This window comes from Salvia hispanica, chromosome 3 (assembly GCF_029641045.1).
Source record: "Salvia hispanica isolate PSC_SH4W2 chromosome 3, Shi_PSC_v1, whole genome shotgun sequence".
NCBI classification, from domain to species: Eukaryota; Viridiplantae; Streptophyta; class Magnoliopsida; order Lamiales; family Lamiaceae; genus Salvia; species Salvia hispanica.
The window spans coordinates 5,171,295-5,195,611 of NC_142694.1; the positions used below are offsets into that span (position 1 = coordinate 5,171,295).

Sequence of the window (24,317 nt, forward strand, 5' to 3'; positions counted from 1 at the left end):
ATCCACCAAAATATGTTTAAAATAGTTCATTTGTTTAAGACCAAGTTGATTGAAATCCTAATTCAATGAGCAAATCGACCCATAAAAATAATCTAAAAAGAAAAAAAACTAATTAAATGATTTGACATTTGAGTCTTCGGTCATTGCACCAACAAAAAGCAGAAAAGTGTGAAAACTAAAACAAACAATCATATATCGACAATAATTGTTGGTTCTGTGATTCTGTCCAATGAAATCGGCTTTAAGGAAGAATACGTGCAAATTAATTAGGTAAGACTAGATTAATTAATTACTCTAAATAATTGAGATATGTATAATTTTAGTCTCCCAAAGGAATCAACTGATTCACCTTTTTATAGTAATTTTCTTCTAAGTTCAGTTTTTGTAGGCTTTTTTTTTTTATGCATTGAGGGTGTTCGGTTGGCAAGACTAAATCTCATGATTAAATATGTATTATGTTTGGTTCATAAGATTAATCTCCTCAACTTAATCATAGATGGATAGTCTCATGATAATTAGTCATAGCATCTCCCCTCCAACTAAAATAATCACACAACTTAATCCTAGATGGATAGTCTCATGATTATTAGTCATGACAACCGAACGCCACCATTATTTACAAATTTTGGTTGAATGCAATACTTTCTATCAAAGTTTTACTATACCTAATTAGGCTATAAAATTACTTTTTAAAATTTAATGTTACTTTTATTAATAAAATTGATCATTAGAGTATATGAAGTCAAAAGTAGGGTATATTCTTTCTAAATTTTCTGTTTTTTGAGTATATGTTTATTATGATTATAGCATAACAAGCACATAGTGAATTTAATGGTGGGACATGGTAAATGAGACATTAATTTATTTATTTTAATATAACTCCGTACATAGATGATGGATCCTCTTAAAAGCACAAGGTGCAATATGTAATAAATTCGGTGTCATCGTCATTTTTTTTCTTTTATTATTTTTCTATTTCGATTATAGCCTGATGACAAAATGATTGATAAGGCTCTTCTTTTCTTTATTACAAAACAGTTCAAGATACTGATCACTTTGTGATCTATTAGATTCAATTTATGAATACAACATTTCTTAAAACCGGACTAGGATTGGATAATAGAACATTTCTTACGCCTTATCATAACAGTTGGGACTAAAATAATGAATTATCAGATGAAGATAGTACAAGTCCAATAAATAATTAAGAACCGACTAACTATTGGAGCAGTTGATGTATATAGTTACAGATAGGAATGTTCTTCCATTTAATACTGTAATTAAAACATAACTACCATGGTTAATACTTAACTACCATGATTAATAGTTAATCATCCAAATAAATTAATGTCATTATTATTGGACATAATTGGTGAGCGCATATGAGCTCAGAGCACCCAAGTCCCAAGTTAGTGTCTTATATACATATGTGTGTTAAAAGAACTTCGAACACGTGCATTACATGCATTACATTACATATAAATGGTTTAAAGATATTACTACTAACTTTCGATCTTCACCATTTATTTTATGATGCAATAGATCATAATATATAGGTCTTATTCTCTGATTAATTCTAGTGAGACCCCATATAATATGTGTCGAGTACAAGTTTATTAATTTGTTGTTTTTAAAGCTGGCTTTTAGTAGTGCTACGTAAGCGAAGAGATATACTAGTATATGTATAGTGAAGTGTAAGCTGCAAGAGGCAAGTTGAAGTAAACGTCCAAGAAAATTAGAATTTTTCTTGTTGGATAAAGAAAAGGCAAAATAAACAAATTACTTTCGCGCGTCATATGCCTGAAAGAAGAAAGAACGTCCAAGAAAATTATAATTCTACTACTTAGATAAAGAAAAGGATAATGTTACTTTCGCCATTTTAATTCTATTTTCATCTATTGACGTGCATATTTTTTGTAATTCCATGTTATTTTAGATACGCACAGCCTGCAATTTTATACCCGAAAATAGACATGAATATTTTTCTTATAATTTGAATAACTGAAGTCGATAATTCAAATAGAATTGAAATAACTTTGGGATATATTTGCACGTTTTGGCTAACGAAAATCTAGAAAATTTTACATAATTAAAATGGACGCACAAACAGATGAATTTGTAATTGTATACTGTAGCTGGACGTATTGATAATGTAGGATAGCTTTCTCACGTTTTGCCTGCTCTAAATTTACAGTAAATGTCTGTTTGTGTCTGAAAATTCTTTGTTCTGTAGTATATTAATGCATAAATAATCGGCCAAAAAATAAATGAAAACTGGTTCTATTTAACAAGAAGAGGTTCTGTGTGTCATAACAAGTCGTACACTATCATGAACTCCGACCCCGAAAATGGTGGTGGAGACATCTCCGGCACCGGCACACAGATCGAAGTAGAAGCTGATATTGATACAACTATGAGTTTCTCTAAAACTTATCAACCTCCCCAAAGAGAAAAGGTATAATTTCAAACATTATTTACTTTATGTGAGCATCATTCTCGTTAGTCTCAGACGAATTTGAGTGTTTTATGGTTATAGGTATATTCAAATTGGGAGAGCATGGTTTTGGCCTACCAATCTCTTGGAGTAGTGTACGGCGACTTGGGAACTTCTCCGGTCAACGTTTTCTCCGCGACCAGCTTCACTAATCTGAGTGAAGACGATCTTTTGGGAACCCTAAGCCTCATTATATGGACTCTCACATCTCTCGTGTTGGTCAAGTACGTGTTCATCGTGCTGCATGCCAACGATCATGGCGAAGGCGGTACCTTCGCCATCTATTCCTACATCTGCCGACACGTCCACTTCAACACCAAATTCACCATCCACAACACCAAACTAGAATCGGATTCCGCCATGACCTATTACACCGGGGGCCGGAGCCCTCTCTCCACTAGGGCCAAGGAATTTCTCGAGAGAAGCTCTTCTGCTCAGAATTTCCTCACCGTCATCGTCCTCCTCGGAACTTGCATGGTTATTGGAGATGGAGCTCTTACCCCTGCAACTTGTGGTACTAACAAGTAACAACTCATTTTCATAGTATTATGCATAGGAAAATGTTATTTAATAATTTTTGTGTGATTAGTTCTTTCAGCTCTTCAAGGAATTCAGTCACGATCATCGAAGATCACACAAGGTTTGCGGAGAAAACTATTCTTCATTTAATCAAGAAAACAACTTTTTTTGATAAAAAATTGCTTTGTTTTATTGCAGAGCATGTGGTGTGGATATCTGTAGTTCTTTTAGTAGCCTTGTTTGTATTCCAACGATGTGGAACTAGCAAAGTCAGCTTCTTGTTTTCTCCAATCATGTTGATTTGGTTTGCCACCAATGTTTCAATTGGTGTTTACAACATTTTCAAGTATGACCCCTCCATTCTCAAAGCCGTGTCGCCACATTACATCGTTAAGTTCTTCATCGCCAACGGCAAGACTGCGTGGGATCTCCTCGGAGCAGTCTTCTTGAGCATCACAGGTGTGTGTCTGTGTGTCTTTCAGACATCCAAAACACTTCCCAAGTTACAATCAAAAGATGTAATAATAATAATTAATAAGTACTGATTTTGATGTTAATAGGAGCTGAGGCTATGTTTGCAGATTTGGGGCACTTTAACAAAAGGGCTATTCAGGTAAAGAGAAAACATTCTTTTCATGAATTTCTCATCATCTAATATGTGGTTTGGTCTTGCAGCTGGGCTTCTCTTTCGTGGTTTATCCGTCACTCATAGTGACGTACGCTGGCGAAACGGCTTACCTAGTGAAGCACCCTGAGAACATCACTGACGCCTACTACAGTTCTCTTCCGAATCCAGTTTACTGGCCGATGTTCGTTATCTCCACGCTAGCTGCAGTTGTTGCAAGCCAGTCTATGATCTCCGCGTGCTTCTCCATCGTGAAGCAGTCGCTGGCGCTCGGGTGCTTCCCCAGGGTCAACATAATCCACACATCCTCTAAGCACCAAGGCCAGGTCTACTCCCCTGAGATCAACTACATTCTACTTATCCTCACGGTGGCGCTCGTCGTCGGATTCAAAGGTGGAGTCGAGCTCGCCAATGCGTACGGCGTGGTGGTGATATGGGTCATGATGATCACCACGTTTCTCACGAGTCTCGTGATGCTGGTGATATGGAAGACGAATGTGGTTGCCGTGTTGGGATTCTTGGTGCCGTACGTTTTGATGGAGGGCGCATTCATGACTTCCTTGCTGAGGAAGATACCGCAAGGAGGATGGGTTCCGTTCGCCATATCGGTTCTCTTCATGACCGTGATGATGTCGTGGACGTACGGAAGGAGCAAGAAGACGACATACGAGGCCGAGAACAAGATGAGCGTGACAGAACTCGACGAGGCATTATCCAGCATCTACCGGACTCCAGGGGTCTGTTTCTTCTTCACCGATCTCGTCCACGGCCTTCCGCCCATCATCCGCCACATGAACTCGGTGCGTGAGATCATGGTGGTCGTCACCATCAGGACTCTACCAATCAAAACCGTCTCACCCGAGGAGCGTCTCCATGTGGGAAAACTGGGAAGCAACGGGGTGTACCGGTGTTTGATCCAGTTCGGGTACAAGGACGCAGAGGACATCGACGGAGCCAACTATGCTGATTCCATAGCCGCAAAGCTCCTTGAGCTGACCGACGGTACTGGTGAGAAGCACAAGATTCAGAGTTCGATGCAGAAAGGGATAGAGTTCGTTACCGGAAGGACTATTCTCAAGGCAGACAAGAAGAGCAGTATGCTTTCACGATTCACCATAGATTATCTGTATAGGTTTCTGCAAAAGAACAGCATCCCTGCGTTTTCAGCAGTTCGGACACCGTCCAACGCAACGCTGCAGGTCGGGATGTTGTACGAGATCTGAAGCCAGACTTCAGTATGGACCAGATAGGTTACTAGCTCCAGCAGAGATAGTTCTAGCCATGTAAAGATGCAATATCTGGGACCATTCATTCAGACATGAAATAAAAGTGTATTTTCTGTCACTGTCTGCTTTTAAAATTCAGAAACAAGTTTGCAGCCAAACAAATGGAATAACAATAATGGGGGAGTTGAGATAACAAGCACATAATATCAATTATAGAGAAAGCATTTGATAGATGAACTACACATACAAATAGCTTGAAAACAATGTGTCTGGTCATTTTTACTCTAGGGGAATTCTTGGACCTCTATGTAGTCCAAATTTAGGACTTCAAAGATGGATTACACTATTTAATACATAAAATGTAAAAAGCAAAATGTTCAAAGGTAAAAGGGCCAACCACATTCGTCCACACAAATTCAAGGTTAGCCCATGGCATATTTCTGAGTCCAGCTCCTTGCAGTGGTCTCATACTTGGTCCTGTCAGTTTTATACATATGGGCAATCTCAGGAACCAATGGATCATCGGGATTTGGGTCTGTCAGCAGAGAACATATGGAAAGCAACACCTGAAGCAAAAACAAACTCTTTAGCAATTTGTTTGGATTTTATTGAGAAAAAGATTGTGGTGGATTAGACATAAAACATATGAACCTTGGAGATAGTTAGGGCTGGGCTCCACTGCTCCTTCAATATGTCAAGACATATGCTTCCGTTGCTGTTTATATTTGGGTGGAAAACTTTGGTCCTGAAAGCAACCTGCAGAATTCGTCGAGCAGAATATGTCAGACGAGCTAATCATAATTGGCAAAGAGGCCTCAAGTGTCAAGAGATGGTGAATGAGATATGACCCTTCAGAAATAAGCAATAAACCTAAGAAAGATGAAATCAATCAATACCTTAGGAGGCTTGAAAGGGTAGTCCGGTGGGAAATGAATGGTAACTAAGAAAACCCCTCCTGCATATGGACTATCTGGAGGACCCATGATTGTAGCTTGCCAATGAAACATGTCCTCAGCGACAGGACCTGCCAATTACAAAGAATGGAAAAGCAAACCACACATTTAGAAATCTTGGGGTTGACTTTGAATTTTCAATGGTAAAGACTACAAATGATACATAATAGTCATTGAATGGGTCAGCATGAAAAAAGCACTGGCACAAAATACCAATAACATTAGCAAATTAATAAAGAGGGATAATGGAGAGGATGTTAGAGAAAATAGGTAGTTCAATGCCTGAGAAACCCAATGCCGATCTACCTTCTATGATACCGTTTCCAATACAAGTCATACAACTAACCTAGAACAAGAAATTTGTGAATAGCAATGAAGAATAAGTACTACAGAAAGAACAGATCTTGCAAAAAAAATACAAAATGACGCCCGCACAGCTTTTTAAAGAATTTAGCCATGTTATAGTCCAAATCAGATGCTAAACTAACGGATTTCATCAGAAATGGAGCCAGCTATTGCATGATGATAAAAAAAGTAGTTCATCAAATTAAAACTTTGTTAACAACTTGATATCTTGTAGTTTGTGGCAAGGCAGGGACGGCCATGGCCAAGATCCTCAACCCACCCAAATCAGTTATCACTCTTCAAATTCAAATGCAAACATTCCAGTGCAGACAGAAGAGATAATGTGCCCTCCACATACAATCTCATCTTAATGCAGGTTCTTAAAATCGAAGAAGAAATCATATCCAACAAGATAGATTACAATCCAACCTTTTACTTTAACAAAATGGATTTTTTACCCAACTCAAAACTGAAAAAAAAAAATCAAGGAAACCACCAAAATTGCCTTTATAAAAACCACCAAAATCCCCTAATCACAACACGAAAGAAAATACCTCAGAATAATCATATAGGCCCACAGGAAAAACCTCAAACAAATTACTAGAACCCAATACAAAAGCAGGATAAATATAAAAATCACATTCACATACAGAAATTAAAAATCAAATCTTTTATGACGAGTTTCCAATTAAACTTTTAATAAAATGCAGTAACACGTACCAGCACTGCAAGAGGTAGGAGGATCCTTTTGGAGATCCTTGAGCTCCTTCAAGATCCGCTTTGAAGCCATAAGCGATTCCTGTGATCCGCCAAAAACAATCCAGATCTAAATTTTCTCAGAAAGATAGAAAGAATTGGAGAGAGACCGGTTGAAATTGTACCTGATACAAAGATTGGATCCTCCTGCCTACGACGAAAATGAAATTGCAGAGAAATTGTTTGTTGAGTGATGAGATGACTTTTATAGGGATGATTGAGAATCAAAGCGATGAATAATTTCACATTTATAATTTCCCTTTTTTAAATAAAGTTTACTTTTTCAGTAATAACGCAAGTACTCTATTTTCCATTATTGCTTAATTTTTTTAATGTTTTCTCTTCAATATTTTGGGTAACAAAATTATGTTAATAAGTACAGATATTATAAATTAATTAGATTTTCTTTGGTGGAACAACTTTATGACAACCGTTTATTCTGATGATGGCTAACAATTTATGCATTGTGTATAGCATAATTCTAAGATGAATTTGGGTTTAATAATGAAAAAGGTGAAATTTCTGAACTAGTAAGAAAATTGTTCAATAAATCATAATAGCTATTACCGTGTATGTTATTAAATAAATATAATATATTCTAACATTTCCAAGAGATATAATTATAAGCATATAAAGCAGCTGCATCAAGAATTCATGATCATGCTATTTTTATTTTTTACTTTACAAATTCATATTAGGGGGAAGAAATATGTAGTTGAGAGAAAAGTACTGTATTATTGTTCATTTGTTCTTCAATCCAACTTGTAGCTTTGAGTTACTAATAATATAATCCCACTTGCATATTACTCTATTATTATCGAATAATAATATTACATTTTTATTAGGTTTATTATAGTAGGCTCAAGTGGGGATTCTCGCTGGAATCTTACTGGAGTTGGATAATGATTTTTAATTTTCTACTCCTACTACATAAGTATATGCAGTCATTGTGACATTATCATTGTTACAATAATACTTTGCATTATTCCTCAAATTGGATTTTGGGGTTTCATTTACTGTATTATTATTCTAACTGTAAACAGTAATTGCATTATTTAATATCAATAAAATAATTCAAAATATAAGAAAGGTGCAATTTAATAGTTTTGATTAATAACCAATAACCGAAATTTTGAAAATATAGTAAATTACAAATAAATGTAATCAGGTCATATCTGTACCCTCAAAATGATCAAGCTCCTCTTACAGTGTCAAAAAATACACTCACTATTACTACTTTCACCAAATAAACGCAAATCATGGAAGTAAAAATATGGTCTTTTTATGTTTAAATAACTCGAAGCTATTGCGAACCAATCAATCGTCAACCTCGGCCCTGATTTCCTTGACAAGCTCATCCTTGTAATCTTCAAATGAATCAGGGAAAGCCTCAACAGTTCCGTTTTCGACCACCCATATCTGGCTCTTTTCTTCATCCTGACAAACGCGTGATATAAGCCTTGAGTCGTGGCTCACAAGAACAACGCCTCCAGTGAACTCATCAAGCGCATCTGCCAATGCATCTATACTTTGCATGTCTAAATGGTTGGTCGGCTCATCCAACAGTAGAATATGCGGCTTAGACATGGATATGGAAGTGAAAACCACGCGCGCCTTCTGCCCACCAGATAGTTTTGCAATAGGAGTCAGATGGTTGTGGCTGGGAAGTCCAAACTTTCCCAGCTTTGCCCGGACAGCCTCCTGCTTGCTGAGCCCTTCTTGTTCTGGATGTAGGCGAAGCAGATACTGAACCGGTGTTTCATCCATTGTCAGGAGATCCACAAAGTGCTGCGAGTATCTACCTATCCTCAACTTCTGACTTCTCCTCACCTCACCCTCAGTTGGAACCAAATCTCCAGCGAGAAGGTTGAGCAAGGTTGATTTTCCAGCTCCATTGGGTCCGACAATTGCTACACGAGTCCCCATATCAATGCCGACATCCACATTAGACAGCCTGAAGTCCTCACGATTTGGATAGCTAAAGCTAACTTCCAGTAGTTGCATAAGTGGTGGTGTTAGCTCGGTAGGCTCAGGGAAATGGAACTCCACTGTGTAATCCTTCCATTTCCGTGGTGCCTCAGGTACGGGCTCATCCTCATCAACCTTACCTTTACTCTTGCTCTTTGAGGCTTCCTTGGCAGCATTAAATTTGGCTCGATCCTTGACCTTCTCCTGCTGAGTTCGACTGCCAGATCTCTTCGCATTTCTCAGCTGCTTTTCATAAGCCTCACTCTTCTTATTCGCCTCTTTGCGGCGCTGCTCATATCCACCTTCAAAATCATCAAAATTTCCACGATAAAGGTGAAGCTTCAAGTCATGCAGATGAATAATCTCGTTGCAAACAGTATTTAGAAAATCCCGGTCGTGTGAGACAACAATAAGAGTTTTCTTCCACCTGCATAAGTATTCTTCCAACCAGAGAACAGCCCTGAGGTCCAGATGATTTGTAGGTTCATCCAATAGCAACAAAGTAGGCTGAACAAAAAGTGCTCTGGCCAATGAAATTCTCATTCTCCAACCACCACTAAAGGACCGTGTTGCTCGACCCTGCATATCTTTGGTAAAACCCAGCCCAGCAAGAATTTTAGAAGCTTGTGCCTCAGCAGCATCTGATCCCATCAACTGCAACTTCTCATACAATTCAGTCAGCTTCTCTCCCACATCATTCCCTTCATCGCCATCTTCCTCACCATCACCAGTGGACATAGTCGAGGCATCCTGCAAAGAAGCAACTTCTTGTCGAAGTTTGACAAGTTCTTCGTTAGCTGAAACAACAGCTTCAAGAGCTGTTCTATCATCACCAACGACCTCTTGTTCTACCAAAAGTACATCAATATTTTTGGGCACGGGTATCTTTCTCCAAGCAAGAAGCTTTAACAGGGTAGATTTACCCATTCCATTGGGCCCTACCAACCCATATCTCTTCCCATGGGAAATTTTCACTGAAGTATTCTTCAAGAGTTCTTTCCCCCGAGCAGCAACAGAGAAGTTTTCAACTGTTATATCTTTCACATTGGCATCAGCATCATTTTCGCCATCAAGTACGGATGCCCGGCTACCAATTACAACAGTAAATGCATCACGGTCATCCTTGAGTGCCTCCTTTTTGGCTACCTCTGCAGCCTGAGCTACAAGCACATCTTTCTTTCCACGCTTCTTTAACTCTTTGTCAGTTAGACCTGTGTCAATAGGCTTTGCAATATTTCTGCGGCTGTTTACCTCATTCAGACGTGCCTCTTCATCTGCGCCCAAAACATCTTCCTCTTCATCAGATGAAGGAAGATCTATACCATCAATATAAGACGAGGTTTTAGGAGCAGCTTTTGGCTTGGGTTTGCTAGTGGAGGCACTTGCTTTCTTAGGTTTATCAGGTTTTGCATCCATGCTCGCGAGTAATTCAGTCACCGAGAACTTCTCCTTAGCCCCCTGCTTGGACTTTGTACCAGCAGCAGACTCATCTGATTTCTTCTTACCCATTTCGACAATGGCTAATCAACCACAATTAAAAACCAACAAATGAAGCTTAATTAGCAAATAACTAATCATACAAAAGAATCATGATGAGAACCAAATTCCTTCATACCATCAACATACAGTACTATATTTCAGCCGGCTACGGCCTTGTCAAATAAAACAAATTAAACATCAGTTCTCAAACAACTAATTCCCAAATAAACCACCAATCAACCAGTCAACAAATCTGGGGCACCAATTCATAAGGTCCAATTAAGTTTAATTTAGGGCTAACCTTACACCAAATTAAACTACGGTAATTACCCGATATTTTCTGTTTTTTTTCCTTTCAGTTTTAAACGCTAACTACAATTCATGAATCCCCCAATTTCCCTCAAGAAAACAGCTTGCAATCAAACCACACAAAGATCAGAAAAAGGCACAATCAGTTCACCTCAATCGGGCTGAAGGATCGGCGGACACAGGCAGGCTGGGCAGCAGCGCTGTAGCTACTTACTATCGGCGAGCTGCGGGACGAGGGCGGCGGACTCGGGGATGCGGCACTCAGCAACAGAGCATAGGAGGCGGGCGGCGCAGCGGGTGAGAGGTGATGGCGCGGCGGCAGCGGATAAAAGGGCTAATTTGGTTTGGGTCGTAATTCCCCTTTTTGTTTTTACTTTTCACTGATTTGTTTTAAATTAAATGTAATTTCATCTTTTCCCCTTTTTTTTTTCTTTAATTCAATGTCAATAATATTCTATAGTTCACGTTTCCCTTTTTTTTCTTCAAATAACATATCTTCAATCATTTATATCAAATCTAAAATTATTTTCAAATATATATCATATTAAAAAATAATTTTATTTCAATTATTTTATACTAAATTTAAACTCATTTTAATATAAATACTAGACATCAAATAGTAATTTTACTCCAACCATTAATATTAAACTTAAACTTAAAAAAATATTCTTTATATTATAATTCTTTTACAAAATTTGAAAAAGTGAGTTAGATTTGTTTTAGTGTAAACTTAATGATAGGGAGTTTATTTTACTAAAAAATTCAAAATGAAATTAGTTTGGGAATACTATTAGAGTTAAATGCCTACTCCTTTTTCGGATTTAGTGCATTATTAGACATGACCAAATTCAAATTTTACAAAATTTTTGTTGCAGCCATAATATATATATTCATAGTGTTTGAAATTGTAATGGATATGGATATGGATATGCAATATTATTGGAGAACTTTTTTATATAAGAAATAAGATTTGATGTCCATGATGCTTTGAATTTTAAGAAAAATATTATTTGGTGGGCTTGGCATTGTTTTGTGGACAACGTGATTGAGCCCATGTACCCTTACCAATTTGATATTGTGATCATTTATCCAGGCCCATCATTTTTCATTTCCACAAATGGAAATCTAGGCTTAAATTTAAACCATTGAATTAATTCCATAATAAAACAAACTAGACTTATAGACTTTTGACTTTAGGTGATAGATTAATTCATAATAAAACAAACTAGACTTATAAACTTTTGACTTTAGGTGATAGATTAGAGTCTTGGTAGCTTAACAACTATCCGAACCACGACTCCCACTCCAATCGTTAAAACAAAATTTAACAACACAAATCTAATCCAATAACAAAACCATGTACCACCAATGACTCCCTATTGACAAATTAATGGGACAAATAACAATTCTTAGCATACAAAGCCATAATCAATAATAATTCTTGGAAATAAATCACATTGCCAAGAATCTAGTTCGTAGACGAAGAGGATCCGATCTCATTCACACGTGGTGTGATACTCGGACTCGAAGTCCTAGTCCCGCCATGCGAGCTATTCCACGTGGCAACGACCCTAATCTCCTCGACCATCTTCACCACTTGCTCCATTTTCGGCCTTTCCTCAGGCATCCGCGCCACGCAGCTCAACCCTATTTGCAACATCGACAACATCTCCTCCTCCACGTCAGGGTACCTCAGGAGCTCCACGTCGAACACCTCACCCGTCCACTCCTCCCATACCACGGAGTTCACCCACCTCACGAGGTGGGTGACCTCCGCACCCGAGGTGTGGACAGGGGACTTGCCCGTGAGAAGCTCTAGCAAGAAAACCCCGTAACCATACACATCGGATGCTTGCAATGCCTTCCTTGAGTCTATCACCTCCGGGGCCCGATACCCTGAATGGACCATGGGTGCTGAGGCCGGATTCATCAGCGTTGCTAGCCCTAGATCACTCACGCAGCCGTACTGTTGGGCGTTGAGGAAAATATTTGATGATTTTATGTTTCCGTGAACGAGCTTCCCCCCACATAGCGAGTGGATGTGAGCAATGCCTCGTGCTGCGCCAATGCCAATCTTTAACCTTGTTTCCCAGTCTAGAGGAGACCGGTTTTCGCCTCTTTTTGCTGCAAAAATATGGCAAAACGCATCAAATTTGAGGCCAATTTCTGAATTGTTTAATAAAGATTGACTAACATGACAGCAAGATCAAAACCAATGTTATATAGTCTTGAATTAATCTCCATTAGAAGACATTTTAGCATCATAAATGGTTTCATTAACCTAGAAAAAAAAGCCAAGAATCTACAAAAGCAACTAGCAATACAAAAAAACATAACAATTTTTCTATTAGGAAGGATCAAGATTCAAGATCAAGAATGAAACTCTGCTAAAATCAAGAGAGGCTGAACCATAGATGCGAAATAATACAAACAACACGTAGAAAAATGATCAATGAATAAATTGTAACATACCGTGGAGCAGCGTAGAGACGCTTCCCTGATTATAGAAATCATACACCATAAGCTTTTCGTCCTTGGAGTAGTAATAAGCCCTCAAAGGAGCCACGTTCGGGTGCCTAACGTTCCCAACAACCTCCATCTGCTGCTCAAAATCCTTCCTCCCGACAATGACTTCCTTCAATCTCTTGACTGCAACTGTAGTCGCATCCTCTAGAGCCGCCTTATACGTAGTCCCAAACGTCCCCTTCCCGAGCACCTCCCCTGAGGCCGTCAACAAGTCCTCAAGGTCAAAAACAAGATTACAGTCCTCAAAAAATATCATCCTCCCATCCCCTTCCTGCGTGTGCTGCGAACTCATCCGCCTTGCGAATTTCTCTGTCTTGTGTGACGCCCCACTCTCGCTGCCTTTCTTCCATCTGTTGGCGACAACCAACAGCAACGCTATTGCCACAAAGGCCGCCACGCTACTGCCAATGACAATCACAAGAATGGCTGACTGACTGAATTTAAGTGAATGTCTCTTTTGTGTAGGTTTAGGTGAAGAATCAGAAGATGGTTGCAATGAAAGATTGTTGCCTGAAAAGGCAGAGCTAGGAAATCTTTCTAGATATCGAGAAGCGTTTCCGGTGAGATTGTTGTTGGACAAATCCAACACTTGCAGAGTTTGGATACTGAGATCAGGAACATCACCGGAAAGAGAGTTATTAGCGAGATCCAAAGCTACCAAATGAGTCAGCTTCGAGATTGAAGACGGGATTCTCCCATTAAACCTGTTATTCGACAAGTTGAGCTCCGAAAGATTTTCCCAAACAGATAGGTCCAAAGGCAATGGACCCTCAAAATCATTCGACTCGAGATAAAGACTAGACAGATTCCTGAGCTTTAAAATATCAGAAGGGAAAGGACCACTTATACCATTAAATCTCAAACTCAAGATCTGAAGGGCGGATAGTCGGCCAAGAGTGTTCGTAGGAAATCTGCCTTTGAATCCAACAGAAGGCAACTTAACAGCTATGACTCTTGAACTATCATGATTGCAAGTGATTCCTATCCAGCTTTTGCAAGCAGAGGTTCTCTCGTCCCAATTCAAACTTCTCGAATGGTTCATGCGTCTAATGAAATCGAGCAAAACGAATTTATCCTCAACAGGCTCTGCACTTGCTAATAACATGAGAGTACCACATAGTAGCATTGCTGAAAGGATCAACTTGATTCCCATCTCTTCAGCCAAGAACTCAAATAAAGCCCTCAAACACTATGGATAAGTAATCTCTCCAATCACTACAAATCATGAAAAAGCAAAACAAGCTTAAGTACTATGGAGAAACAGTGATCAGTTTAAATTTATGACTAGGTAAACAATGTTAGGTAAACAACCAAATCCAATAGTTTTCAAACACAAGAAACAAATTTTGAGGCTAATGGAGAGACCTTTTTTCCTCCCACCTTCATTGACTAATTTGACTCTGCATTTTCAAACATCCCCTTTCTTTTTACCAACAATCCCAATTTCAATAATTTATTTCTGGGTTTTTTCAAATCCCCACTGTTTCATAGCATCATTCTAAACTATCATGCATCAACCAATAACATTGCATCCAAATCCAAAATAATACTAATATTAATAAGCCTCATGAAGAAAAAGCACTCACCTCTGATACAGAGATCAGAAACTTCCAAACTCAGCTGCCCAACAACCAAGAATTGTGATGGAAACAAAACCCAGCAGAAATTCCAAATGGGAAAAAAGAGCAGAGACAAAAACATGCAATATAAATATAAACAAGTAAGAAGAAGATTCCAAACACAGATTGAGACAGAGGTTGGTTGGTGGAAATGTGATGAATGGAAAGGGAGATTTTTCTTGCTTGAGAGAAATTAATGATTGGAAAAGTAAGTTCAGAAAGCAAAGCAGCAGATGTTTTTTTTCTTTTTTGTTTATTATTCTTTTCTCATCTGAATTTAATTGGCACTGGAAGAGTGGGATCTGCACATGCTATAGCACAAAATCTAGAAGAAAATTGCTTGATTTTGACGGCTACTCAGGTGTAATATTTATGATGAAATATGTCACATTGAATGTCTACTCACAATAATGTTGCAGTTGATGAATATTCTCAATTTGGGCGATTTAATAACATTTTTTCTGTAATTAGATTTATTCAATTTTGAATATCTACTATAGAGAGAAAGTGAACCTGATAGTGATACTACTAATCAGATCAGGAGAACTGATTACTGATTTAGCTATTGTACTTGTATCCACTTAATTTGGATGCCATAATTGTTAAAATATTTTTTCTAGACGGTTTTATTGGAGACCTTCTGTATAAGGTTAATATTAACAATCGGAATTAATTTCTTGAATCATTAAAAATTTAAATGATAGTACTATTTCTTTTGTATGCTCTTAATCGTTACATATTGATATGGTTCGGGTTTAAAGAAATGTATAAAAAAAATAGATTAAGTTAGTGAAATGTGAGCCTATTTTATAAATATATTAATTAATTTTATAATAACATGTGAATAGAACATGAGATTCATTAGAAAAAAAAAAACTAGTGATAAATAATGAGAGAGTACCGTGTATAACACTATTTTGACGAGTGAATTAAATTAATGAGAATGATTATTGGAGTGATGGTCCCACCATTTACTACCTTTTAATTCTTCATTTCTTGTCATTCTGTCATCGTATATATTTATTCAAATTAAGATATTACTAAAAATTAGAATAATAATTTAGATCGATAAAATTATTTTTAGATGTATTAAAAAATTGCATGATCGGATAAAACAATTACAAGTCACGTAAGTCGTAATTTTGTGTAGGTTTTTGTGTTTTTAATGTATTTTGTACATTTATTTTATTTTAAGAAATTACTACTTTTTTGTCCTTTTGAATGTGTTAAATAATTTCTAGAATATATTCACTTTTTGAGAAGGTAAATAGGAGATGGTATACATCTTTTATTTATCTTTACTTATTAGAGATGCTCGTATGCATGTAATTATGTTGAGCTATGAGGTATCCAAATCCAATTACCGTTACTATTAGTAAATTGAAAAATGTTTTGGAGACATAATGTCTAAGACATAATGAGGTTAAAGTAGTAATTTTATTTTACATTTAATTTTAAATTAAATTTAAATTTTGTATATGTACTTTGTTGTCCCTGCATTTATATATGGAAGTAGTATTAATTAAGATCTTGATAAGGTTAATTTGATTAATTGTAAAATATAGAGTTCTTAACTAAATTTACTGTATCAAGAAAAATTAAATTATATTTCAAAATATAAATAACTTTAAATTTTTTTTTTACATCATTGTTAATGCTAGTATTGACCCTAATTAATATTTACTTTTCTTTATTAAATATTGAAATTTTACTATATCATGTAGCAACAAATTTGGAGTATGCAATTTTGATTTTAAAATTATTTGAGATGCAGTTTTGATTCTAATACTAATTGAGTACGTAATTTTGATTTTAAAATTTTTAAAATTTTAATATTAATTCTTTACATTTCATTTTTACTATTATTTCTAGAATTTTATTTTACATTTAATTTTAAATTAAATTTAAATTTTGTATATGTACTTTGCTGTCCCTGCATTTATATATGAAAGTAGTATTAATTAAGATCTTGATAAGGTTAATTTGATTATTTGTAAAATATAGAGTTCTTAACTAAATTTACTGTATCAAGAAAAATTAAATTATATTTCAAAATATAAATAACTTTAAATTTTTTTTTTTACATCATTGTTAATGCTAGTATTGACCCTAATTAATATTTACTTTTCTTTATTAAATATTGAAATTTTACTATATCATGTAGCAACAAATTTGGAGTATGCAATTTTGATTTTAAAATTATTTGAGATGCAGTTTTGATTTTAATACTAATTGAGTACGTAATTTTGATTTTAAAATTTTTAAAATTTTAATATTAATTCTTTGCATTTCACTTTTACTATTATTTCTAGAATTACAACTCAAAAAAAAATCACATGTTCATAACTAATACTCCTATATTTAACATTTTAAAGCTATATATCTAAAATCTTCTCATTTTCTTATATTAAAATTACTAACTAAAAAAAGGATATTATTATTGGAGCCTACGATTCTTAATTTTCTTAATTCTTAATATAATTAGTTGATGTACGATATATTAAATAATCTAAAATGAGAAAAGTTGATTCATCCAATTATTTTCGTTTTAAAAAATACAATAATTTTTTATTTTTGAAACATTATAATGTTAATTTTCTAAGCATAATTTTATAGAGTTGAGGTCTAACTAGTACTTGTCAATCAAAATATAAAAAGAATATTACATGTGATAAAATTTAAGAAAATTAATACAAAAATACAAAAGGTAACGCAAATAAATGATTCATCATAATAACTACTACTATTATTTAATCATACAATTCAAATTTGAATAAGAAATTTAACAAAAATAATAATAAAATTAACCGGCTATGAAAGTATAACATAAAAAAAGAAAATAACTCATAATTACATTATCAACTGGTTAGATAAAAATTTATTTGAAAAAATAATAATAATATATGAAGTTATCAAATTATTTTATTATTAAATAATAATTTAGTATGCATTATAATAACTAATTTATAATCTGAATTCATGATTTTTAAATAAATAATATAGTATAAAATTAACATGAAAAAATGACATGTAAACATATAAAAAGTTTTGAGCATGATTGTAGCTTATCTCTAATCAAATCAACAAATATGCATTTAGATAAAGATATTTAATTTGATTTAATATTACTTAATTAGATCTGTATCCATTTAATATGATATTGGATAAAGTAGTCATTATAAAAAATATATCTATGTCAAAATGCCATACGGGTATTATGTCTTGGAGACATCATGTCTCTAAATCACTATAGTAAGTTTTAGTAACTTACTAAAACTCAGATTTCAATCGACATATATTAATGGTTGTCTTTTCACAAAATAAGAAATTAATTTGTGTTTATTTAAATTTTACCGTTAAATTAAACCCTAAACCCATAAAACGGAATAGTTTAGTCAGTGTTTAGTTTGCTGTATTTTACACTGTTTCTCTCTTATGAATTTATGGCGCTTATCACGGAGAAAATTGTAAATTTTAAAATCAATCTCTTTGTGATAAATAATCCGTTTTGTATATAAATATATAAAGTTAGCGTACGTACAGAAAAATTTTCATAATTAGTATGAAGGAAGAAGTTTTTTTGTAATCATTTTGATTTGCACAAGTATTATAAATTTATATATAATAATAAGTATTATCAAAAATGAATATGACACAAGACTCTGTGTGGATCCAAATTAGTATTGACAATACGTCTTTTATAAATGGTTCTATTTAGTCGTTCTATTTATATAATACTACTAGTATTTTCTTTATCCGCCATTAAATATCACAAGTTAACTTGGTACAAATTTTAAAAAAAATAGTAAAAAATGAGTTGAAAGAATTAGTAGAATGTGAATTCTATTTTTTTATATTAATTTTATAATAATAATAAATACTAGTGTAATAAGTCCGTGAAATGTTAGATTTTTACTAAAAGACTGAACTACATAAATGGTACCTTATCTTTCACTTTCGCACATAAATGATACCTGATCTTTATTTTATATCGTTTTTGGTACCTATAAATCACATTTTTAATACCTGATGCAATTTTCTTCCCAAAATACCCTTTAAACAAATATATTTTTTCATTTATGTCATAGAGGGTATTTTGGGCATACATAAAATTAGTATCAAAAGTGATATTATAATATAGAGTGAACTACAAAAATAGTCCATGGACTATGCGTTTATCTCGCCAATGAACCCTGGACTTTAAAAATATCCCCAGACAACCTTGGACTAAGCGTTTATCTCGAAAATGGTCATTTTTCACTGTTTCGTGACGAAAATACCCTTTTGGGGGGTTTGGGCAATTTGGTCTTTTTACATTTAAAATCTGATATTATTTCACTGGTGTACTAAATCTGATATTATTTCAAAATTATCATTCTTCTTCCTTTTTTGCCATCCTTCACTTTGTTTCTTTATTTCAATATCAGATTTAATCTTATAAAATTAAATTTTAAATTTTGATTTTTAAATATCAATAAAAAAATTTAATTATTAAAATTACTATTAAATAACATATTAATAGGTTTAATCAATATTTGATAGTGTCTAATATTTAATCAATGAGGTACGACGACACCTTAGTTTTAATCATAAATATATCATATAACACGATTTATTTCGAAATAAATATGCATCTAATGTAAGACTAATATAATTTTCGCTTATTAATTTGAAAACAATCAAAATTAACTAGAAAATTTCAACAAAAAATCTCCCATATCAAATTTTTAGTCAACTTCATAATATTTTTAGTCAAATTCTCCTATACATTTTATTTCGGAATAAATCGTGTTATATGATCTATTTATGATTAAAACTATTAAATATTGATTAAAACTAAGGCGTTGTCGTACCTTCTTGATTAAATCTTAGACACTATCAAATATTGATTAAAACTATTAATTTGTTATTTAATAGTAATTTTAATAATTAAAAAAATTTATTGATATTTAAAAATTGACTTTAAAATTTAATTTTATAAAATTAAATCTAATATTGATTAAAGAAACAAAGTGAAGGATGACAAAAGGGAAGAAGAATGATAATTTTGAAGTAATATCAGATTTACTACATCACTAAAATAATATCAGATTTAAAATGTAAAAAGACCAAATTGCCCAAAACCCCCAAAACCCCCTAAAAGAGTATTTTCGTCACGAAACAGTGAAAAGAGACCATTTTCGAGATAAACGCTTAGTCCAGGGTTACCTGGGGATATTTTTAAAGTTCATTCTATAATATATTCGTTCATTCTCCTAATTCTTTATACTATTATTATTAATCAATATTAATATTATTATTTTGATGTTATAAATTAATAATTAATTCATTTTTAATATCATTCAAATATAGTTAAATATAATTATATTTAATTATTATTGTTATAATACTAAAACTGATAGTAATTAATAATTTATTATATAAATTATGAATCACATAATATTATGTAATAATAACAATTATTATTATTATTATTTTACATTAAATTTGTTACTAATCAATATAGCCTTAATAAAAATTTAACATAATGATATAAAAAATTGAATATTTTTAGTTAGGTGTTTCAACCTTAAATGAGTATAAAATAATTTAATAAAAAATATTCAATTGATTTAATTACTTTAAATAATTAATTTAATTAGATATTTTTTTTAATATTATAAATGCAATTAGATGTATGTATAAAACACTATAAAGAAAGAAGAAAAAAGAAAAAAGAAGGAAGAAGAAACATAAACTAAGGAGAAAAAAAGAAAAAAGATAGGAAGATAAAATACAAAAAGAAAGAAGAAAATGAAGAAAAAATAAAGAAGAAGAAATTAATGAAGAAAAAGAGAAATGTGAAAGGAAGAAAAAATAATCACATATTTGGTATTATTTAATTGAAATTTCAAAAAATATCTTCCATGAAAAAAAATTACATATTTGGTACCTAGTGTTATTTTTGTCACATGGTACCAAAAACGATATAAAATAAAGATCAGGTACTATTAATGTGCGAAAGTGAAAGATCAGATACCGTTTATGTAGTTCACTCTTACTAAAAATAGGTGTGATAAGTATTGGTGAATGGAACGAAGAGAAAACTAGTGATAAGTAATGACGAATGAAGAGATATAGCATAAAAATTGCCAAATTTATTATCGTGCACGAGTGAAATATTTTTTCGACTGAAATTGATATTACTACAAAATTTCGCGCAATCTTTCCAAAGTGTTAAATATAAATGCTAAGCACGTATTGTACATTGATAAAGCCGCGATATATCGTCATCAAACTCAGTGAAGAATTTATAAAATTTAAAGGATAAATAAAAGAAGCAATATGTTTCAGCCCAAAAAGCGCAGCTGAGTATCAAAATATCGCGAGAAATAAGGCGAGTTGTCTCTGCAGATCTGCGAAACTTGCGATCAATTCTCTGCTTGTAAGTTCTCGTCTTCTCCGATTTCACTTTATCTTCATCTCTCTGTCTCTCTTTTATAAACTGTATGATTGGTTCATGCAATTAGAGCAGCTAGCAACTTAACTATGATTGGCTATGCATAATCGATTAAATATTTGTTGATACCTACGTCTGAAACTTGACTAATTAAATTCGGTTGGATTGGGGAAAAACGGAGATGATAGGGGTTAGATGGATTTTTAAGTCAGATGAATGAATAAACAAGAAAAAATGTAGTATATGAAATTTTAGTATTTGCTTGTACAGTCATTGATTTTAACCATGTTCCTTAGTTGAACTTCTCTGATTAGTCTGTTTTGAGAGGGGTTCTTCTTCCTATATTTGATAATTGATTGCAGAACGAATTATTGGTTTTGTTTTCATAACTTATGCTATGGTTGAACAACGAACATTTCTGCTAGTTTTGGATTATTGACATGGTATGTGACAGCTTATTGAAATCATTATATCAATTGTTCAAATTGAACTCATCTTGATTGCAATTGCCCAAATGAGAAGTGCAATGAATGTATATAAATTTAAGTGTGTCTAATATGAGCATTACTAGGCATATCCTGAATAGATGTGAAAATCTGATTGGATTTTATGTAGTTTCTCAGTCTATGTCTTGCCATGAAGGATGAAAGAATACGATGCTGGCCAGTAAACATGTCTTTGAAAGAACATATGATTACGTAGGCGTGTAGCGTATGAAATTTGTTTGATAGGTGTCTCGATGGTTCGGGAGAAGGATATTTGCTGGGAATATGCTGATAGGTTGGAAGGGAATAAGGTGAGATGCAAATTCTGCGACAGAATTCTTAATGGTGGAATCAGCAGGTTGAAGCATCATTTATCTAGACTTCCGAGTAAAGGTGTGAATCCGTGCACAAAAGTGAGAGATGATGTGACAGATAAGGTGAGGGAAATTCTTGCATCGAAGGAGGACAGTAAGGAAACCTTGACTGTTAAGAAGCAAATGTTACCTGAATTCAAATCTCCTCTTGCTGTAAGTATTTCCACGGGGAAGTCTCTAATGTCTGTTGAAGCAGCACCGGTAACTGGTAAAGTCTTCTCATCCAGCACGACATCGGGTTCTACTTCTAGAAGTGACCATGAAAATGCTGAGAGAAGTATAGCTCTCTTCTTCTTTGAAAATAGACTGGACTTCAGCATAGCTCGTTCTTCATCTTATCAGCAGATGATTGATGCAGTAAGGAAGTGTGGTCCAGGATTTGTAGGACCATCGGCGGATACTTTGAAGACGACATGGTTGGAGAATATCAAGTCTGAAGTGAGTTTACAATCAAAAGATATTGAAAGAGAATGGGCTATGACTGGCTGCACTGTTATTGCAGAAACATGGACAGATAACAAATCAAGGGCTCTAATCAATTTCTTAGTTTCATCCCCTTCAAGAACCTTCTTCCACAAGTCGGTCGATGCATCTTCGTATTATAAAAATATAAAGTACCTCTCTGATTTGTTCGACTCAATCATTCAAGATTTTGGTCCTGAGAATGTAGTTCAAGTTATCATAGATAATGAGCTCAACTGCCCTGGCTTAGCAAACCATATCCTGCAGAATTATGGCTCTATTTTCGTCACCCCTTGTGCTTCACAATGCATGAATGGGATTTTGGAGGAGTTCTGTAACGTAGATTGGGTTAGTAGGTGTATTTTACAGGCACAGGCTGTTTCAAAGTATATATACAATAATTCATCAATGCTTGCCATGATGAGGATGTTTACAGGAGGATATGACATCATCAGGAGCGGCATCACTAAGTCTGTGTCCAATTTTCTCTCTTTACAATCCATGTTGAAACAGAAGTCAAGATTGAAACATATGTTCAATAGTCCGGAGTTTTCGGCAGGATCAACTTTATCAAACAAGCCTCAGGCAGCAACATGTGTCAGCATTCTTGATGACAATGAATTTTGGAAAGCAGCAGAAGAAAGTGTTGCTGTGTCCGAGCCATTTTTGAAAGTAATGAGGGAAGTGTCGGGAGGGAAGCCTGCAGTGGGGTTCATTTATGAATTGATGACTAGGGCAAAAGAGTCGATTCGGACATACTACATTATGGATGAGATAAAATGCAAGACTTTTTTGGATATTGTAGATAAGCACTGGCAGAACAACCTTCACTCTCCTCTACATTCTGCAGCAGCTTTTCTGAACCCAAGCATCCAATATAATCCAGAGATCAAATTTTTTCCAGCCATTAAGGAAGACTTTTATACAGTTCTGGAAAAGCTTCTTCCCACACCTGATCATAGGCATGATTTAACCAACCAGATTCTTCTATTTTCAAGGGCGAAGGGGATGTTTGGCTGCAACCTTGCAAAGGAGGCCATTGATAGCGTTTCGCCTGGTAAGTTCATGTGATGTGTTCTTGCATATATCACTTGCGTTCAATTCAATTATAGGGTGGGAATTTTTAAGGTTTTCAAATAATGCTCTGTATAACTGTGCAAGCTGACTTGAGGTAGATTTTCTAGAGTTAAATATATGGTGAATGGCGTTGCAGGGATATGGTGGGAACAATTTGGCGATGCAGCTCCAACGCTGCAGCAGGTGGCGATTCGAGTACTGAGCCAAGTGTGCAGTACATCGACTTCTGAGAGGCAGTGGAGCACGTTTCAACAAATTCATTCAGAGAAGCGCAACAAGATTGATAAGGAAGCACTGAACGACCTACTCTACATTTATTACAACCTCAAACTAGACAAGTCCTTGAAATCGAGTTCGTCGGAAGCAGATTCCCTTCAGCTGGATGACATCGACATGACTTCAGAATGGGTCGAGGAGACTGAAAATCCAAGCCCGGTTCAGTGGCTCGACCGTTTCGGTTCTGCTCTTGAAGGTGGTGATCTTAATACAAGGCACTTTAATACTTCTATATTTAGTAGCGACAATATATTTAATTTGTAACCTGGCACTTCGTATCTTATCTTGTAATCCACAGTGAATTATTTTGTAGTTGTACACAAAAGATGTTGTATCTATACAAGTTTGTATTCATCATGAACGTAATGCACTAAACTGATGTTGG

At 34.6% G+C, this 24,317-nt stretch overlaps 5 protein-coding genes across 7 annotated transcripts; 2 read left to right on the plus strand and 3 right to left on the minus strand.

The window, feature by feature from the left end:
- The first annotated feature begins 2,250 nt into the window (after positions 1-2,250).
- Positions 2,251-4,894, plus strand: LOC125213676 (potassium transporter 26-like). The gene is made up of 6 exons (XM_048114346.2): positions 2,251-2,455; positions 2,537-3,008; positions 3,084-3,134; positions 3,212-3,472; positions 3,574-3,626; positions 3,689-4,894. The coding sequence occupies exons 1-6, from the start codon at positions 2,330-2,332 to the stop codon at positions 4,859-4,861; spliced, it is 2,136 nt and encodes a 711-aa protein (XP_047970303.1). The 5' UTR covers positions 2,251-2,329; the 3' UTR covers positions 4,862-4,894.
- Positions 4,895-5,048: 154 nt separating this feature from the next.
- Positions 5,049-7,168, minus strand: LOC125213677 (ubiquitin-conjugating enzyme E2-17 kDa-like). The gene is made up of 5 exons (XM_048114347.2): positions 7,044-7,168; positions 6,883-6,961; positions 5,761-5,888; positions 5,516-5,620; positions 5,049-5,430 (listed from the first exon to the last, which is right to left on the minus strand). The coding sequence occupies exons 2-5, from the start codon at positions 6,950-6,952 to the stop codon at positions 5,287-5,289; spliced, it is 447 nt and encodes a 148-aa protein (XP_047970304.1). The 5' UTR covers positions 6,953-6,961; positions 7,044-7,168; the 3' UTR covers positions 5,049-5,286.
- Positions 7,169-8,000: 832 nt separating this feature from the next.
- On the minus strand, positions 8,001-11,041 carry LOC125213586 (ABC transporter F family member 4-like). Its single transcript, XM_048114214.2, has 2 exons — positions 10,826-11,041; positions 8,001-10,406 (listed from the first exon to the last, which is right to left on the minus strand). The coding sequence occupies exon 2, from the start codon at positions 10,393-10,395 to the stop codon at positions 8,236-8,238; it is 2,160 nt and encodes a 719-aa protein (XP_047970171.2). The 5' UTR covers positions 10,396-10,406; positions 10,826-11,041; the 3' UTR covers positions 8,001-8,235.
- Positions 11,042-11,986: 945 nt separating this feature from the next.
- Positions 11,987-15,110, minus strand: LOC125213587 (putative inactive receptor kinase At4g23740). The gene is made up of 3 exons (XM_048114215.2): positions 14,787-15,110; positions 13,147-14,415; positions 11,987-12,798 (listed from the first exon to the last, which is right to left on the minus strand). Exons 2-3 carry the CDS (start codon positions 14,351-14,353, stop codon positions 12,143-12,145), a joined length of 1,863 nt encoding a protein of 620 aa, XP_047970172.1. The 5' UTR covers positions 14,354-14,415; positions 14,787-15,110; the 3' UTR covers positions 11,987-12,142.
- A 5,982-nt stretch (positions 15,111-21,092) lies between these two features.
- Positions 21,093-24,289, plus strand: LOC125214894 (hAT transposon superfamily). 3 transcript variants are annotated; one of them, XM_048116107.2, is made up of 3 exons: positions 21,093-21,243; positions 21,882-23,636; positions 23,793-24,289. In XM_048116107.2, the coding sequence occupies exons 2-3, from the start codon at positions 21,998-22,000 to the stop codon at positions 24,194-24,196; spliced, it is 2,043 nt and encodes a 680-aa protein (XP_047972064.1). In that variant the 5' UTR covers positions 21,093-21,243; positions 21,882-21,997; the 3' UTR covers positions 24,197-24,289. The 3 variants fall into 3 exon arrangements, with proteins under 3 accessions (XP_047972064.1, XP_047972063.1, XP_047972065.1); XM_048116106.2 differs by having other exon boundaries at positions 21,098-21,243; positions 21,874-23,636; XM_048116108.2 differs by having other exon boundaries at positions 21,105-21,243; positions 21,901-23,636.
- Positions 24,290-24,317: the final 28 nt, after the last annotated feature.

Excerpts from the sequence above, each read along its gene's own strand:
- LOC125213677 (XM_048114347.2), bottom strand. The coding sequence starts at position 6,952 with ATGGCTTCAAAGCGGATCTTGAAGGAGCTCAAGGATCTCCAAAAGGAT. Across the intron at positions 5,889-6,882 it reads TCCTACCTCTTGCAGTGCTG|GTCCTGTCGCTGAGGACATG; the intron begins GTACGTGTTACT and ends TGTAATTGGCAG. Across the intron at positions 5,431-5,515 it reads CAGCCCTAACTATCTCCAAG|GTGTTGCTTTCCATATGTTC; the intron begins GTTCATATGTTT and ends TTTTTGCTTCAG.
- LOC125213587 (XM_048114215.2), bottom strand. The coding sequence starts at position 14,353 with ATGGGAATCAAGTTGATCCTTTCAGCAATGCTACTATGTGGTACTCTC. Across the intron at positions 12,799-13,146 it reads CGTCTCTACGCTGCTCCACG|CAAAAAGAGGCGAAAACCGG; the intron begins GTATGTTACAAT and ends ATATTTTTGCAG.
- LOC125214894 (XM_048116107.2), top strand. The coding sequence starts at position 21,998 with ATGGTTCGGGAGAAGGATATTTGCTGGGAATATGCTGATAGGTTGGAA. Across the intron at positions 23,637-23,792 it reads CATTGATAGCGTTTCGCCTG|GGATATGGTGGGAACAATTT; the intron begins GTAAGTTCATGT and ends ATGGCGTTGCAG.
- LOC125213586 (XM_048114214.2), bottom strand. The coding sequence starts at position 10,395 with ATGGGTAAGAAGAAATCAGATGAGTCTGCTGCTGGTACAAAGTCCAAG.
- LOC125213676 (XM_048114346.2), top strand. The coding sequence starts at position 2,330 with ATGAACTCCGACCCCGAAAATGGTGGTGGAGACATCTCCGGCACCGGC. Across the intron at positions 3,009-3,083 it reads TCTTACCCCTGCAACTTGTG|TTCTTTCAGCTCTTCAAGGA; the intron begins GTACTAACAAGT and ends TTGTGTGATTAG. Across the intron at positions 3,627-3,688 it reads TTAACAAAAGGGCTATTCAG|CTGGGCTTCTCTTTCGTGGT; the intron begins GTAAAGAGAAAA and ends TTGGTCTTGCAG.